Here is a 16,888-nt window from a genome sequence, read left to right as displayed (position 1 = left end):
GTTTACTATTATTATTATTATTATTATTATTTATCCTGCTACCAGTCACTTTCTCCTAATCCCTGCCTTCGGAAAGTATTCAGACCTCTTGACTTTTTCCACATTTTGTTACGTTACAGCCTTATTCTGAAATGGATTACATAATTTGTTCCCCTCATCAATCTACACACAATACCCCATAATGACAAAGCGAAAAACAAGTTTGTAGCAATTTTTGCTAATTTATAAAAAATTAAAAACAGAAATCCCTTATTTATTTCCACTATTTCACTGGACATGTGACAAATAAAACTTTAAACTGTATATAATTTCTGCTCTGTTTGTAATTGTATCTCTTTAAGCTGTTTGAATCGTTGTTTGTTGTAACACAGGGCACCATTGAAAAAGAGACCCTGGTCTCAATTGGGACAATAAAGTCTCTGTACAATAAAGGTTAAATAAATAAATGTGATTGTGAAGTGATGCAGTGCTAGGGGGCAAGGCGGGTCATCTGCCCCAAATGATCAAACTCATTCAATATCAGCCTTGAATTATAGGCCTAATCCTCCCACAAGTAGCCCAATAATAAGAGTCCATTCGCCAGACCACCAAATTTTGGCTGTCAGTACCATCTGGGTCGATGTCTCAAAGTGATTCTTTTGAAGGTCTATGTCCCTAGAGATGGAAAATGTGTGCTAGTATTTCAGCGGTGGTAGATCTCTGTGTGTTATTATCACTCTTTCTTTCATCCCTCCATCCCATTCAGTTTTCACATAGGATTTTACCCTATGACAAATGATGGCAGTAGAGAACAAGTTATTACACATTCATTAATCAAATATCATAGGAAAGCTTATGTTCGGGTCAACTAACCTTTGACCTTTGACCTTGAGCTCAGGTGCATCATATTTCCATTGATAATCCTTGAGATGTTTCTACAACTTGATTGGAGTCCACCTGTGGTAAATTCAATTGATTGGACATGATTTGGAAAGGCACACACCTGTCTATATAAGGTCCCACAGTTGACAGTGCATGTCAGAGCGAAAACCAATCCAAGAGGTCGAAGGAAGTAGAGCTCCGAGAAAGGATTGTGTCAAGGCACAGACCTGGGGAAGGGTTCCAAAAAATGTCTGCAGCATTGAAGGTCCCCAAGAACACAGAGGCCTCCAACATTCTTAAATGGAAGAAGTTTGGAACCACCAAGACTCTTCCTAGAGCTGGCCGCCCGGCCAAACTGAGCAATCGGGAGAAGGGCCTTGGTCAGGGAGGTGACCAAGAACCCGATGGTCATTCTGAAAGAGCTCCAGAGTTCCTCTCTGGAGATGGGAGAACCTTCCAGAAGGACAACCATTTCTGCAGCACTCCACCAATCAGGCCTTTATGGTAGAGTGGCCAGACAGAAGCCACTCCTCAGTAAAAGACACATGACAGCCCGATTGGAGTTTGCCAAAAGGCACCTAAAGACTCTCAGACCATGAGAAACAATTTTCTCTGGTCAGATGAAATCAAGATTTAACTCTTTGGCCTGAATGCCAAGCATCACGTCTGGAGGAAACCTGGCACCTTCGCTACGGTGAAGCATGGTGGTGGCAGCATCATGCTGTGGTGATGTTTTTCAGCGGCAGGGACTGGGAGACTAGTCAGGATCAAGTGAAAGATGAACGGAGCAAAGTACAGAGAGATCCTTGGGTGAAGGTTCACCTTCCAACAGGACAATGACCCTAAGCACACAGCCAAGACAATGCAGGAGTGGCTTCGGGACATGTCTCTGAATGTCCTTGAGTGGCCCAGCCAGAGCCTGGACTTGAACCCGATCAAACATCTCTGGAGAGACCTGAAAATAGCTGTGCAGCAACGCTCCCCATCCAACCTGACAGACCTTGAGAGGTTCGGCAGAGAAGAATGGGAGAAACTCCCCAATAAAGGTGTGCCAAGCTTGTAGCGTCATACCCAAGAAGACTCGAGGCTATAATAGCTGCCAAAGGTGCTTCAACAAAGTACTGAGTAAAGGGTCTGAATACTTATGTAAATATAATATTTCCGTGTTTTATTTTTAATAAATTAGCAAACATTTCTAAAAACCTGTTTTTGCTTTGTCATTATGGGGTATTGTGTGTAGATTGATGAGGGAAAAAAAACTATTTAATCAATTTTAGAACAAGGCTGTAACGTAACAAAATGTGGAAAAAGTCAAAGGGTCTGAATACTTTCCGAATGCACTGTATGTGCACACAAGGACATAAAGCTAGCAGCAATTGAACTGTCTCTATCTGTCTCTCTACAGGTCTGTAAGATGTAAGGATGCACCCTTTTCAAGCCAAGGCAGTGGTAAATACAGAGCGGGCTGCTGCTGAAGCTGCTCCAACTGCTGGAAAAAAGTCAAGTCAAGGTTTTGAACGTATGAAGGACATAATGGATGAGGAGAGGAGAAAGGAGCATGAAGACCTAAGCACAAGGACCTAATGACCAATATTCTGCTGTTTGAGCAGAAAGTGAAATGGGAGCAGAACAAATCTTTAGTGCTGGACTGGACTCGACACAAGGCCAGGTTCTCAGACCAGTGGGCCCAGCAGGAGAGACTCTGGAAGAGGTAGAGATGGTGAGGACGATCTGCTGCTCAGTGCTCACCACCAGAGATATCCAGGATACTCATGAGAAAGTGGAGAAAGAGAAAGCTGAGATGAGGGTAAGAGCTTTAGGATGCAGAAGAACTTAAGCGTGCCTCCAAGCAGACCGAGGCTGAGAACGCAAGGGCAGAGACGGAGAAAGCTACCCTCCAGGAAATGATTCACACACTCGATGAAGATGAACAAGGATATAAATGGTGAAGCCTAGTTAATGCAATGAACAATCTGTCATGACCTAGTACAGATCACTCGACTGAAATTATAAATACTTGCCCACTCCCCCTTGAGGACACATACCAATAACCTACAAATTGCCACTTGCATTGATGAACAGGAGTGGTTGTGAATGGGATCATGAATGGTCACTTCTGGCGTTTTCCCCAATTTTGGGGATACAGTCAGAAAACCAGTTTGTCATCATTCATCTCACCATCACTAATTTAAAAACAGCATTTCCCATGAATCCTCAAAGAGAGAGTGGGACGTACTGTTGCAACGCAAGCTCGAGCAGCCAATTCCTGTCCAGTGGCCATATTGGAATCTCAAGTCTGTTAGGACTCTGAAGGTACTGGGTGGCTGTCTTACTGGAAGTCTTTAAAATATCCTCTATTTATACCAGAGGGATTTGAGCTAGAAATTCCACCTGAGACCCTGCCTGTACTGGACGGCAAGTTGTCTCTGACTTTTGTGGGAAAATGAGTCCAACCGATGCTAAACGAGGAGCTAAACGCAGGAAGAACAAGCGGGGCGGTGGCAGCAGTAGCTGCAGTAGTACTGTCTGCAGTACCAGTGGCAAGGCCGGGGTTTCAGCCACGGCCCTGTGTCCTCAAGCCACGGAAACACCCGTGTCTGCCATGGGCTTTTTGACATCAGGGAGCTCTGGAAATGGGAACATGGCCTCTATCACAGGCCTGAACGGAGAGGTGAGAATATACAGTCGACGTGTTGAACACTAGAGTTTGCGATACATTTGAGGCCTGACATTCTTCAGTAGCTAGCTAGCTAGTTAGTTAAGCTACTGAGGAAGCTAGCTAGTTAACTAGCTAACGTTAGCTAACTCCTGATATGGCAACCTGACGTCGACAACAGCCAACAAGTTAGTTTAGCTGGCTAACTAGTGAACTTTCTTTATAAGGTAACGCGTTAGTTCTAACGTTAGCTACTTGCTCAACTTGAACATAAACTAGCCTGGCTGACGTTTATAGCCGTCTTGTTCTAGCTACTCGACAACCACAATGTTGACAGCCCGAAAATAGCAGAATTTGTTTACTCGACAGTCGTTATCTTATTAGCTAACTACGTTAGCTAGCTAACTGTTCGCGACGTTGTGTGAGTGGACGTTAGTTTACACGCTAGCTAGTTAGCCAGTAACAAACGTTAGCTATGACCAAACTGACCATCGCCACTGCACTGTGCCCTTAAACTTACGTATTGTACCTGACTAGCAGCTAACTATTAACAGTATTTAGCTAGCTAGTAATGCGCGACAATTTGGACAGCCAGTTGGCCTTTCATTTCTTGTCTGGTGTTTTCATATTCACAATTTTAGCAGGAGTAGTGGCTCACCAGACTAACGTTACTGTTTACAAACAGGAAGTCTCAGTCGAGTCTGTCAGTGTCATCGGGTTAGCCTGCTAAGTAGGCCTATAGTTTGTTTACTCAAACCAATTATTTAATAGGTAGGTCATTACTAGTTAGGTCGTAAGGTGTAAGACAACTGCAAGACTACTGTCAGACAGCCAAGTGAGCCAAGTTACTTCCACAACCACCATCCTGCAATATACCAATGGCATAGCTAAAATTACATACTTGGCTGTCAAATGGCATATTGAGTGTCTTGCTTTACTCATGGTTTCTTGTCTCCTCTCAATATATTGTAGCAATGCCTTGTCAGTCTTCTCTATATGACAACATTAGCTAGGGAAACAACATCCACTAATCACCGAAGACTAGGCCTATCATGTGTACGTCACATTGGCTGCATATGCGTATCGGTTTACCATCTTTAGGGCTGAAGAACTTTCTCATATGATGAGCCAATAGTCCCAAACAAGTCCATAATGCAGACTTGTTAATAACTTGCATACCTAGTCACTGTCTAAGCAAATCCAAGGCAAGTCTGATTTGAGCAAAATGCAACGCATTGTATTGCACTCACTCATTCAAAGATTGAGTTTAATTAGCCTAGCTAGCCTATATGCCAGACAGTTTCTCCATCATACACATTCAGTTGGCCCTATCTCTTGCAGGACCGGTTATTGGTCAAATTATACATGTTGTTGGTTGTGTAGTCAAGGAGAGAGAAAGACGGCTGTCAAGAGATGCTGGGTAGTGTACTTACTTTACATGGCATCTGCTACCTGTCTTGGGGAGGTTTGGGGTCAGTCCCACCCAAGACAAACAAAGCAGCTAGGAGGAGACTTTGAGGTGACAGGCTGCATCCCAAATGGCACCCTATTCCCTATATAATGTACTACTTTTGACAAGGTCCCACAGGACTCTGGTCAAATGTAGTGCACTATGTAGGGAAAAGGGTGCCATTTGGGATGTAGACAAAGGTTCCAGAAAATAAATTGTGAGGAGAACGCATATTGTGAATACTGAACGTGGCAGAATATAGGCCTAGCAACATCAGTGATTATGATAGTGGTCTTATCTTAAATCTTTGTTTCTTGGAAAGCTCAAGATGAACGTAACTTATTGTGGAAGGAATTTGCCTAGATCTGCTCAGTATTTACACTAGTCAGGACTATTATTTACATCTAAGAAGTAATATAATTTTCTCATAAAAACCTCTTGTTTACCTCATCAATGTCTTTTGATTCATTCTTCAGATGTTTACAAAATCTTTGCATAGTGCATACATACACTGCATTTGATCTATCAACTCCAAATCGAGACTACACTCCGCTTATGTAAAGATCAACTGTGGAAGACAGAAACAGCAGGTGAACTTGCTGGCCGTGTCAATATACTGCTGGACCGAGCATTAATATGAAACATAATATCTGCATATGTTCCTTGAAATATCGCCAGGACACATCATCAACTGCTTTGTGTTTTATTTGTAGTTCAAATAACGTAATTTGGAGACTAACCTTAATTGTGTGTGGCCAAGTAGCCCCCAGCCAGGTCAAGTGCTAACATGCTTCAGATAGCCTTGTAATTGACGCTTGGCATCAGTGCTAATGAGAGGGGTGACTCCGGAGGTGTTGGTTCATGTCGGGCCCTTTGTGTCCTCCAGGTCCCTATGAACGGTAACGTTACGCCACAGTTTTCGGAGGGGCCGGTGAATTCCGACTTCTCTGGAGTCCTTCAGGTAATGCATCACTCACTCTGTCTCTGCAGCTTCTCCAGTTAGGCCTACGGTAACATAGATCAGCATCAGCGTGTCAGCTTGTCCGCTGTGAGTGTCACTTTCTGTGTGGACTGAAAAGCCCCGGGGTGGCGTTCAGTAGGCACAACATGTATGAAAAGGTTTTGAAATGGAGAAGGCCCATCCTAAACGTTATGACCAATAATAGCTACCAATCAGTTTCCAATTTAAAACATTTTCCACCCGTTTGTGCTTACTGCTCGTGACCCTGTCTTAATTAACTTTGGAACCTGCCTGGGTAGGCTACATATTGGAGGAAAAGTTAGTAGCTACTGGTTACTGCCACTACAGTAGTCCTACACACACTCGTCTAACTGACATCCACTCCGTCTCCAACCACCAGACCCCGTTCACATTTGGCCTGAGCCAGAGGGCCCCATACTCCACCACAGGCGACCGCTGCCTCCTGTGCCGGAGTGAGCGCAAGCCTGACAGCACACTCCATCCTGACACGGGGCTCCCCGGGGCGGGGCAGAACGGTATGGCGCAGTCCCCCAAGTCCCCCAGCGCTCTGCAGCTGCCCCTGTGGGTGTGCCCCGACTGCCGGCGCACGGTGGAGAAGGAGGACCGCCACGCCGCCCTGGAGCAGTCGCTGGTGGTGAGTCACCACAGGCTGGTGGAGGGGTGTGGGTGGAGGGAGGGAGAAGTAGGGTGATGAAAAGGTGATGCTGGACCAATGAACTGAATGATAAAGGCTGTTTAAGTGGATATTTGTGTACAGTTAGTGGATAGCCAAGCCCTAGATGGATGCAGGCAGGCATTGGTGGATTACATCAAGTAACAGAAACCGGGCGCGTTCAAGCAGATACATTTTGTCTAGGCCTTTCAAAGTGTGTTGCATTATGCGGATAAACATTTTCCGACTTGCACCTCCAGGTCGACTGCATGAACTTGACAAAAACCAAGTGATCAAAGGTCATGCAGTTTCTTATGAAGTCGCCTTCAAGTTGCTGCAGTTGCTTCTCACCAACTGCACCATGCAGCCATCACCTGCATTGTGGGAGGCACTATTTGTCAATCAATCATTAGGGTGTTTTTGGTTGACCCACGCGAATGTGACTGAAACAGGAACCAACTTTACTGCGATTCTAAAGATACAGGGGATACAAACGAAAGTGATAATTGAGACCTCTGTAATCAATTAATTTAACACACGTTATGTTTTCAGTTTGTGAGTGTGATATGGGGGTGTATAAATGTTTTATTTGGACATTTATAAAGAACAACTTCTATAAACAATAGCAGCTATGTTGACACTTCCTTGATGTTGGAAAACCACCACAGTGTCCGACTTTCGACTGTCGCAGATGCCTCCCCCGACTTCACTTGCTGATTTTCGTCTACAGTCGGCTTTGTTAGCGTTGCTGCTCGAACACACCCATAGAGACGGCGCAAAAGAGCGAGATGATGACAGGCATACTAAAGGTAGAGCACAACAAGGAATAAAGAGGTACATTGACAGACAGAGGGCTTGCAGGCGACTGCTGGCTGACTGATCTACAAATTACCTTGTATCATAAATAACTACTCATTATTATTTGTAGATGAGTCAGTCCGTCACCATTTACCCACAATGCATCACCGATTTGATGCTCTCGAACACGGCCAGAGAGAGAGACAGACCGATCGACGCGTACCAGACCGACATGTACCATACAGACGCGAACCACACACACAAAGAGGGGGAAACAGGCACGCTACAGGTGGAGTACAGCAAGGAGCTGAAACACCTGAGTCCTGACCAAACACACACATTGTATAACAGTACAGTTTCCGTCTGTCTGATGACTCAGCATTATAGAGGCTTTGGTTCCTCCTTTCCTATCAGCGGGAGATAATGACATCAGACAGAAAGCCAAACCAGTGTTTAGATGTCTCTCTTGCTGATGCCTTCATTTTAATGGCTGTTCCGCGTGTACTGCCTTGCCTCACTCATAAGGGCCACTCTGTGTTGGCGACGTCTAGCAACTAATGGCTAGGTTAATTGAATTCCAAAGTTGGGAAGAGCCCGACAATTCCTGGAGTGCCCCTCTGTCCTGGAATGCACTTGTTTTTCTTTCCCTCTTTTTCTGCTATTTGCTTGATTACGTTCTCTAATTTCCTTCCTGTTCTGGAATTTCGTCTCTAGTATAATAAGCATCGACCTCTGTGCACTTTGCTGCATTGAAATACTTCAGAGGACAGACCTAAGGTGACAGTTGGTTACGTTAACTCACGTTTATGGTCGCGCTTGGTTGCATTATCACTGCTTTTTTGCATTTATTGGTGTTGATGCACGTTCTGATGCCCTGTCATTTCTCATTCCCCCAGAGCCAAGACTTCCTGTTGCACATGCCTGTGGGTAACGGAGGCTTGGGCCAGGAGCTGCCCGCCGCGGGGGGCAGACTGACCAATGGTGGTACGCCCCCAACCCTCCCAACTCTTCCCGCCCCGGACCTCACCATCCCTATGACTGCTGACACAGTGTGCAGTTGTGAGGCCTGCAACGAGAGACGGTGAGCTGGATGGACGCCGTTGTGGTGGTCACTAGATGACCACGCTTGAAAGGACGAAAGTGTTTGTCGTTTGACATATTGAGCTAGCCTATGTGTTCAGGAAGTTTCTAGAAGGCACCACCTGTGCTACCATCCTTTCTAGCATTGTCAGATAATGACTAATCTCGTCCACCAGCCGGCTCTCTCTCTGTCGAACAGTCTGGTTTAACAGCGCCCCAGAACGGGACTTGACTGGAAATCTATGGCTGGAGTGTGGACGAAACAACCGCTGGTTTTATTGGCTGATCTCTGTCCATCAGCATCTTGTTTTCTTTTTCTTTCAAGTTCTCTAACTGCACTTGATTGAGCTTGCCTGGTGCAATGGAACCAATGGGATAGTCTCAAAAGTGCAAACACCGCCCATGTAGCGCTCCAGGCAGGCTCAGTGAAATTCTCAACGTTTCAAAGAATGCAAATACTATTTTAAAGTTGCACTATGCAGAAATCGCTCCGCCATTTCCTGGTTGCCAAATTTCAGTTTATGCGACAAAATATGCTAGTGTATTGTAGAGAATCATTGTACCATCTAAACCGCTGTGAAATATATTTTCCATAACCAAAAATGTTGTTTTAGCTGTTTGAAGCTGGTGTACAAAACCGAAAGTAAAAGACTCAAAAACAAAACTTAAGACCGGGAAGCATAGAGATAGTGCACATAGAACAGATCTACCGCTTCCTAGACTTGCTTTCAAGTAGAATGGTACATCTAAACTCACATTTCTATGTGAATTTGGTTGGGTCGCCCAAAATATTTCCACTTTAACCCATGACTGATATCTACTCCCTCCAGGATCTGCAAAGTATTTTTGTTATCTGTGGCAAAACAAATTGGTGAAGATTTTTGTTGTTGTTGGTCATGTTCATTTAATTTAAAGCAATAAAAAGTCATGTGCTCAGTTCTAGTACGATTTTAAGCAGAATACGTCTATGCTGCCTGCAGCATGATCAATTTTTTTGTGCGCACATATGATAGACAGTTGTTGGTCTGAACATGTCTCTAGAGCCGCTGAGCCAGAGGAGCGTGTATCAATCCTTCACTGAAATTCTTGATTTATTGCGGCCAGCAGTTAAAACAAAAAAGAATAATGATTCTCGAATCAGTCAAGAGTCATTCAAAAAGAACGACTCTTTCGCGAAATGCACATTACTACCACAGATTTCCCTGCTATTGCTTAGGTCACGTTGATCTGCTCTTTTGTGGTGGGTGTTAGGACCAGAGTATGTGAGCGGAGCTGGAGCGGAGCGTGCCCAATTTGACTGGCGCGAGATTCCCAAAGGCTGGAGCGTCGGCAATCTCGCCAGCTCCAATTTCGCTCCAGTAGCGCTCACTTCATGAGCTCAGGGCATGCCCGGCCCAGGATGCATTTGTAGTGTAGTCTACTTGTGTGCTGCTACAGCCCCTTGCTTTAGCTACTGTCATGGAGTTCACTAAATATTTTCATAAAGAAACTGATAAATCAAGGTGACTTACAAAGATGAGGACCAAGAGAAGGAGTGCGGTGATGTAGTGTCCACAACTAAAGAATCATTGTGCAATCTGAAAAGACACATATCCCAAAAGCGTAATACTAAAAGAAAGGAACGAGGTGGGTAGATAACTAAGTGTGTCATTGTAGCAAAGTATTTATAAACAAAAAATCAGATCTCTTAAATTTTTCGTTCTATTATCTATACAATAGACCATAATTTTTCGTTTAATTTATATTTAATTCTATGTCACATCCTATATGGGCAATTTATAGACTAATGATTTAATACTACAAAATGTTTAAATGCTGAGTGCTTTATGTCCCTACCAGCCTATTGTGTCGCACTCGCAAATGCTTCACAATGTATTTCTTGAAATAATTGGAATAATATAGCCTAAATAATTCATTTCCGTTCCATCTTAGGCTCCTGACCTATTTGGAGTGTTTATATGCTGTTTAATATGACATGTAGCCTATTTGAAGTGATGTTCGCTTCTTACATTTGTCTTTTCATGTTTATTAAAATACTTTTCATTCAAATCCATATGGTTTGGTTTCAATACTTAAAAACCAATTGGTAGGCCCATGTAGTCACAAAAATAGATGGGTGTTGGTTAAATTGTGATTTTAATGAATAGAGCGAATTTTGAGCTGCAGTTGTAATTTTTTTGGTTTTTTGGTGGAGTTTTTACATTCTCTTGTTTGGAAATTCTTTTCACATGCTTTGTTGACTCTTGTCTTCCGGCACAACGTTGCACAGAGTGCAAAACAATTTGCCCCCACTTTCATGTAAAATGTTTGGAAATAGTTTAGCACGGTCTTTAACTATGATTTTTGTTGGAAAATGACATGGATTCCTGTTCATTGTTCTGCCTGTCAGTCGTAATCTGTCAGTCATCAACCATCGGCTTCACACGCTGACGGGGGGGGGGGTTTGTTGATGTGTGGTTTGATTGGGCTGTTTTCCTTGGAAACAGTTGTCTAAGAGCACCCAGTGACCTCTCACTGATGCATCAGAATTACCTCTTTGACCTTCACCCCCTCCAGGGAGATTTCGGCCGAGTCCGAGCGCGAGTCCCAGCAGCTGCAGAACCACTGGTCGGAGGTACGCTACCTAGTGCGGTGCATCTACCGCCAGACAGGCACGCCGCTGTCCGACGACCACGACCAGCCCCTGGACCGCGACAAGGAGGGCATGAAGGAGTTGGTGGACAGGTAAGAAGACCCAGCTAGAGAGAAGGCAGCATGTCTTCCACCCTCTTTCCCTCTGTTTGCCTCTGCATTCCTCCTTTCCCCCCTCTTTCTATTCCTTCCTCCCATCTTTCCTTCCCTCCTACATTCCTTTACACTCTCTCCTTCCTACCCTCCATCTCTCGCTGCTTCCTGCCTCATTCCTTTCTTCCCTTTTGCCCTCCATGCTCTCTCCCATCCCTACCATCCTCTTTTCACGTCCATCTTTTCACTTTAATCTTCAAAGTGATCAGTTATCTGACAAGAGTACCAGAGTAATTATTTAGGAGTGGTTACCTCACTTTTCCTTACCCAATTTTGCCAGATAAGAGAATACCTTCAGAAAATGGTAAGCCATTTCAGAGGCTAAACCTTCCTCTGTGCTACTACTATGGGCTAGGCCATCTGTTACGTTTTACCAGGAAAACTAAATCAAACTGAAGTCATTTGAAAGTGTTTGAGATGCATTTGACACAGGTCTGATCATATGACGGACCACCATAGATAATCACTACAAGTATAAGCCTATTGTACACCGGGTCTTATGATGTCCATCTTGCCCACCTCCTGTTCAGGCTGTGCGAGAAGGACCCATACCAGCTCTACCAGAGGCTGGAGCAGCAGGCCCGCGAGTACGTCCTAGAAATGAAGGTGCGCCTGCTCAAGCACCTGTCGACCGGCTCCAAGGCTGCAGCGGCCGCCGCTCAGGGCCCCCCGCAGGCCCACCAGTTTATCTCGCTGCTCCTGGAGGAGTACAGCGCCCTCTGCCAGGCTGCGCGCACCATCAGCAGCTTCCTCCTTACCCTGGTGAGTCTTCCGCTGTTAGCGATAGCATTAAAGATAGCATCACGTTAGCATTAGAAATAGCATAGTCTTAGACCAGTGGGCTAACAAACAGTCTTGCTCAATAACTTTCAGGGTTAGCATTTCTGTTAGCCATTGCGCTAGCCATTGCGTTAGCCTTACTGTTAGCCTTACTGTTAGCCTTACTGTTAGCCTTACTGTTAGCCTTACTGTTAGCCTTTGTTCTAGCCTTTCCATTATCCTTTTGCGTTAGCCTTTATGGTTGCCTTTGTGTTAGCCATTTTGTTAGCATCAGACTAGCACAGAGGGACAATGCTTGGTGTTGCTCAGTGTCTCTTTAGAGGTTTAGCCTGAGTTTTGGCGACAGCCGTGAGTTAGACCAGACTTGCCCCCAATAGGTGAAGGCTAATAAGTAGCGTTGCCTCAGTAACTCGCACAGGATTAACATAGGCTTTAGAATCTCCACAGAACTCAGGTACAAGCCACAGACGGTGTCACAGGATGACTCATACTTTTCGCCTTAGCTTAGGGACAATAGTCATCAGCCTAGACAGCTGCCACTGCTGTGGTTCTGGAATATGGGGTAGCAGCCGTTAAGCCACCTGACAATGGTGGCGTTCCAGTTAAGTTATACACACACACAGTGGGGTCCAGATTATTGACACCCTTGATAAAGATGAGCAGAAATGACTGGATAAAATAAATAATTAAAATACTGAGCTATATTTTATGCTCAAAGAAATTTGGTAAATTATAATTTATACTAATACAATTGCTCAGAGAAAGCGATTTTGTTTATCAAGTAATACAAAAAATTATCTCAAGGTAGGGGTCAAAATTATTAACCTTTCAATACTTCACCTTTCGAGGATAACGGCACTGAGCCTTAAAAATAAAATTAAAAAACACCAGTTGGAGAACACATTGTGGGGGATCTTAGAACATTCCTCCATACAGAACCCTTCCAGATCCTTGATATCCTTCGTCTGTGCTTATGGACTGCCCTCTTCAATTCAAACCACATGTTTTCAATGGGTTTCAAGTCCGGAGACTGAGATGGCCTTTGCAAAATGTAGATTTTGTGACCAATTAAGTATTTCTTTGTGGTTTTTGATGTGTGCTTGAGCATACAATATAGCACAGTATTTGAATTATTTATTTGATGCAGTTATTTTTGCTTATCTTCATCAAGGGTGTTAATAATGTTGGACCGCACTGTATATTAAAGGATTTTCAGATGTTTTTATTTTAGTTAACAGATAGTGATAGTGGGGAAAGACAGAAAGGTTGCGTCAAAGGGCTGGATTCGACCCTATGCCAACACAGTAGACGTGCCGGAGGCTGCGGCATTACCGCTAGACCAGCCGCATAAACTTGTTTTCTAACACTTTTTTTTTTTTTTGTGTTCCACAGGAGAACGAACACCTGCAGAAGTTCCAGGTGACGTGGGAGCTGCACAACAAGCACCTTTTTGAGAACCTGGTGTTCTCTGAGCCCATCCTGCACAGCAGTTTACCAGCACTGGTTGCACAGCTGAGGTAAGATTGAGTCTAATGACAAAACAGCCATTAAGGAGAGGATTTCTCCATAATGTTATTGAAGTGTATGCTTCTGTGAGGATTATTATATAATTTTTTTTATAGTCTCCTTATATAATCCCTACGTTTAGTTTGTCTTAGTAAAGCAACATCATTAAACCCGGTCGATCCTCAAACCTAAATAGGCCATTTGTAGGATAAACTGGCCTAGCTGTGTGTTTCCAATGTTTCCTTTAAAAAATAATGCAATTTCTGATTAGGCACGGCATGGCCTCCCACGACTTGTACAGCGAGGACATGTACAGGACCCTGCTGGAGAGCTACCAGCAGCTGGAGCAGGAGATGGCCGCCGTGGCGGCCAAGTGGCAGGAGTGTGAGAAGAGGATTGACGACTACGTCGACGAACAGGTACACACACACAGACCGAGAGAAACACATCACATACACACACAATATCCCTGTCTCTGATACTCTCCACAGGCTGTTCCTTGTGTGTGACAATGGGACTTAAATAAATGTCCATGACATATTGTGATGTCCTGAAGGTTTTCTTTTGGTTTTTCTGATGCTTAACAATTCGTTTTTCTCTTTCTGGCAGCTGCTTTTTAAGGTAGAGGGCCAGAATCTCACAAATCAACGGACAGAACCACATAAGTCTTTAATTAGCAAAAATGTAAGTGGTTTATCAAACATGTCATATAAGACAATTACTGTAGGTGTCAGCATTGTCTATCTTTTCATTCCCTAACCCTTACCCTATTATTTATGTCATATTATTTATATAGTCCAACAGAGAAAAGGTGAATAGGTGCTCTTATTTATTAAAAAGCCGACACATTTCGACCTCAATCTGTCAAAGCTCATAATTAATGTCTACCTATTTCCAGACTTTGAAAACAAAACAACGGATGCTGAAGGAAGACTGGGAATTCTTTAAGCAGAGGAGGTTTATAGAAGAACAGGTATGATGGACAAATAGTTAAACTGGTCGGACAGATTTTGACCGTGTACCTTTTTAAACTGCTGTACGTGAATTGTATTATTTTTCTCTTTGCAGTTAACCAACAGTAAGAAATCTTTAGCTGGTGACAGTAACTTTACAGACACGATGAGAATGCTCTCCTCTCGTCTCAGCATTCCAGACTGTCCAAATTGCAATTATCGAAGACGGTGAGTTTGTAGGATTCGTTTTGCTTGTGATTTACAGATGGTGCGTTTTGTTTCTTTGTTGCGTGTCTAAGTAAAATACTTTTTTTTTTAACCTATGTGGGTTTTGTATGACACAAGTCCAATGAAACATTCAAACCTTTTTGTGCGGGTATGTTTTTATTCATCATTTATTAACCCAAAGTAAAACAAACCATTGTTTCTAGCCAGTACCCAGTGTTATTCAGTGATCCGAAAGGAAATGGGGTATAGCAGTGTTTAGCATCTCATGAACCACATCAATATACGATGACCTGGAACACCACCACTGGCCACCTGCGACCCAACCTTTGTGAAACCCCCTTTTAATTAACAATCCTCCCTCCTCCCCCAGATGCACCTGCGACGACTGCAGCCTCTCCCACATCCTGACGTGCGGCATCATGGACTCGCCCATTGCCGAGGACCTCCACATCAAGCTGCCGCTTCAGGTCACGGAGCCCCCACAGCACCGGGACTACCTGGCCGAGGTGCACCCCCCCAGTCTCTCCTCCGGGGGCAGCTCAGCGTCCGCTTCGGCCTCCAGCTCCCCCATCACCATACAGCAGCACCCGCGCCTCATCCTGCCAGAAGGGGTCGTCACCACCTTGTAAGTCGACCAGGGGTAGCGTTTTCTTTGTTTTATAAAATATTTAGTTATTTATTCAGAAGACCATAGCAAATGTATTTTCCAAACGAGACCTGAGTATATCATGTAAAGCAATAAAATATCACAGAAAAAACCTTTTGAGAGGTAAAACATACTAAAAAAGCAATACATTACAATAATGTACTATATATATACATATACATACATACATACATGCATACATACATACATACATACATACATACATACATACAGTACCAGTCAAAAGTATGGACACCCCTACTCATTCTTTATTTTTACTATTTTCTACATTGTAGAATAATAGTGAAGACATCAAAACTATGAAATAACACATATGGAATCATGTAGTAACCAAAAAAGTGTTAAACAAATTAAAATAAATGTTATATTTGAGATTCTTCAAATAGACACCCTTTGCCTTGATGACATCTTTGCACACTCTTGGCATTCTCTCAACCAGCGATCATGAGGTAGTCACCTGGAATGCATTTCAATTAACAGGTGTGCCTTCTTAAAAGTTAATTTGTGGAATATCTTTCCTCCTTAATGCATTGGAGCCAATCAGTTGTGTTGTGACAAGGTGTGGGGGGTATATAGAAGATAGCCCTATTTGGTAAAAGACCAAGTCCATATTATGGCAAGAACAGCTCAAATAAGCGAAGAGAAACAACATTCCATCATTACTTTAAGACATGAAGGTCAGTCAAAAGTTTGGACACACCTACTTATTCAAGGGTTTTCTTTATTTTTAGAGTGTAATAGTGAAGACATCAAAACTATGAAATGACACATATGGAATCATGTAGTAACCAAAAAAGTGTTAAACAAATCAAAATATATTTTATATTTGAGATTCTTCAAATAGCCACCCTTTGCCTTGACAGCTTTGCACACTCTTGGCATTTTCTCAACCAGCTTCACCTGGAATGCTTTTCCAACAGTCTTGAAGGAGTTCCCACATATGCTGAACACTTGTTGGCTGCTTTTCCTTCACTCTGCCATCCGACTCGTCCCAAACCATCTCAATTGGGTTGAGGTTGGGAGATTGTAGAGGCCAGGTCATCTGATGCAGCACTCCATCACTCGCCTTCTTGGTAAAATAGCCCTTACACAGCCTGGAGGCTTAGTGGGACTTTGAAAGTTTCTTCAAGTGCAGTCACAAAAACCATCAAGCGCTATGATGAAACTGGCTCTCATGAGGTCCACCACAGGAATGGAAGACCCAGAGTTACCTCTGCTGCAGAGGATAAGTTCATTAGAGTTACCAGCCTCAGAAATTGCAGCCCAAATAAATGCTTCACAGAGTTCGAGTAACAGACACATCTAAACATCAACTGTTCAGAGGGGACTGTGTGAATCAGGCCTTCATGGTCGAATTGCTGCAAAGAAACCAATACTAAAGGACAGCAATAATAAGAAGAGACCTGCTTGGGCCAAGAAACACGAGCAATGGACATTAGACCGGTGTAAATGTGTCCTTTGGTCTGCAGTCCAAATTTGAGATTTTTGGTT

The 16,888-nt window shown here is 43.6% G+C and overlaps 1 protein-coding gene across 2 annotated transcripts in view; it reads left to right on the top strand.

The window, feature by feature from the left end:
* The first annotated feature begins 3,136 nt into the window (after window positions 1-3,136).
* fam193a (family with sequence similarity 193 member A) overlaps window positions 3,137-16,888 on the top strand; it is a 29,006-nt gene continuing 15,254 nt past the window's right edge. For both annotated transcript variants that reach the window (XM_084155012.1, XM_084155011.1), the window contains exons 1-12: window positions 3,137-3,532; window positions 5,854-5,928; window positions 6,329-6,583; window positions 8,296-8,480; window positions 11,036-11,203; window positions 11,794-12,025; window positions 13,436-13,560; window positions 13,821-13,968; window positions 14,159-14,233; window positions 14,448-14,522; window positions 14,618-14,730; window positions 15,101-15,355. In XM_084155012.1, coding sequence (XP_084011138.1) covers window positions 3,305-3,532; window positions 5,854-5,928; window positions 6,329-6,583; window positions 8,296-8,480; window positions 11,036-11,203; window positions 11,794-12,025; window positions 13,436-13,560; window positions 13,821-13,968; window positions 14,159-14,233; window positions 14,448-14,522; window positions 14,618-14,730; window positions 15,101-15,355 — 1,934 coding nt within the window. In that variant the 5' untranslated portion in view covers window positions 3,137-3,304. The remainder of the gene's footprint in view (window positions 3,533-5,853; window positions 5,929-6,328; window positions 6,584-8,295; window positions 8,481-11,035; window positions 11,204-11,793; window positions 12,026-13,435; window positions 13,561-13,820; window positions 13,969-14,158; window positions 14,234-14,447; window positions 14,523-14,617; window positions 14,731-15,100; window positions 15,356-16,888) is intronic.

Source organism: Coregonus lavaretus (genome assembly GCF_964263955.1).
Source record: "Coregonus lavaretus genome assembly, chromosome: 38".
Classification (NCBI taxonomy): domain Eukaryota; kingdom Metazoa; phylum Chordata; class Actinopteri; order Salmoniformes; family Salmonidae; genus Coregonus; species Coregonus lavaretus.
This window is presented reverse-complemented; position numbering and strand designations above follow the sequence as displayed.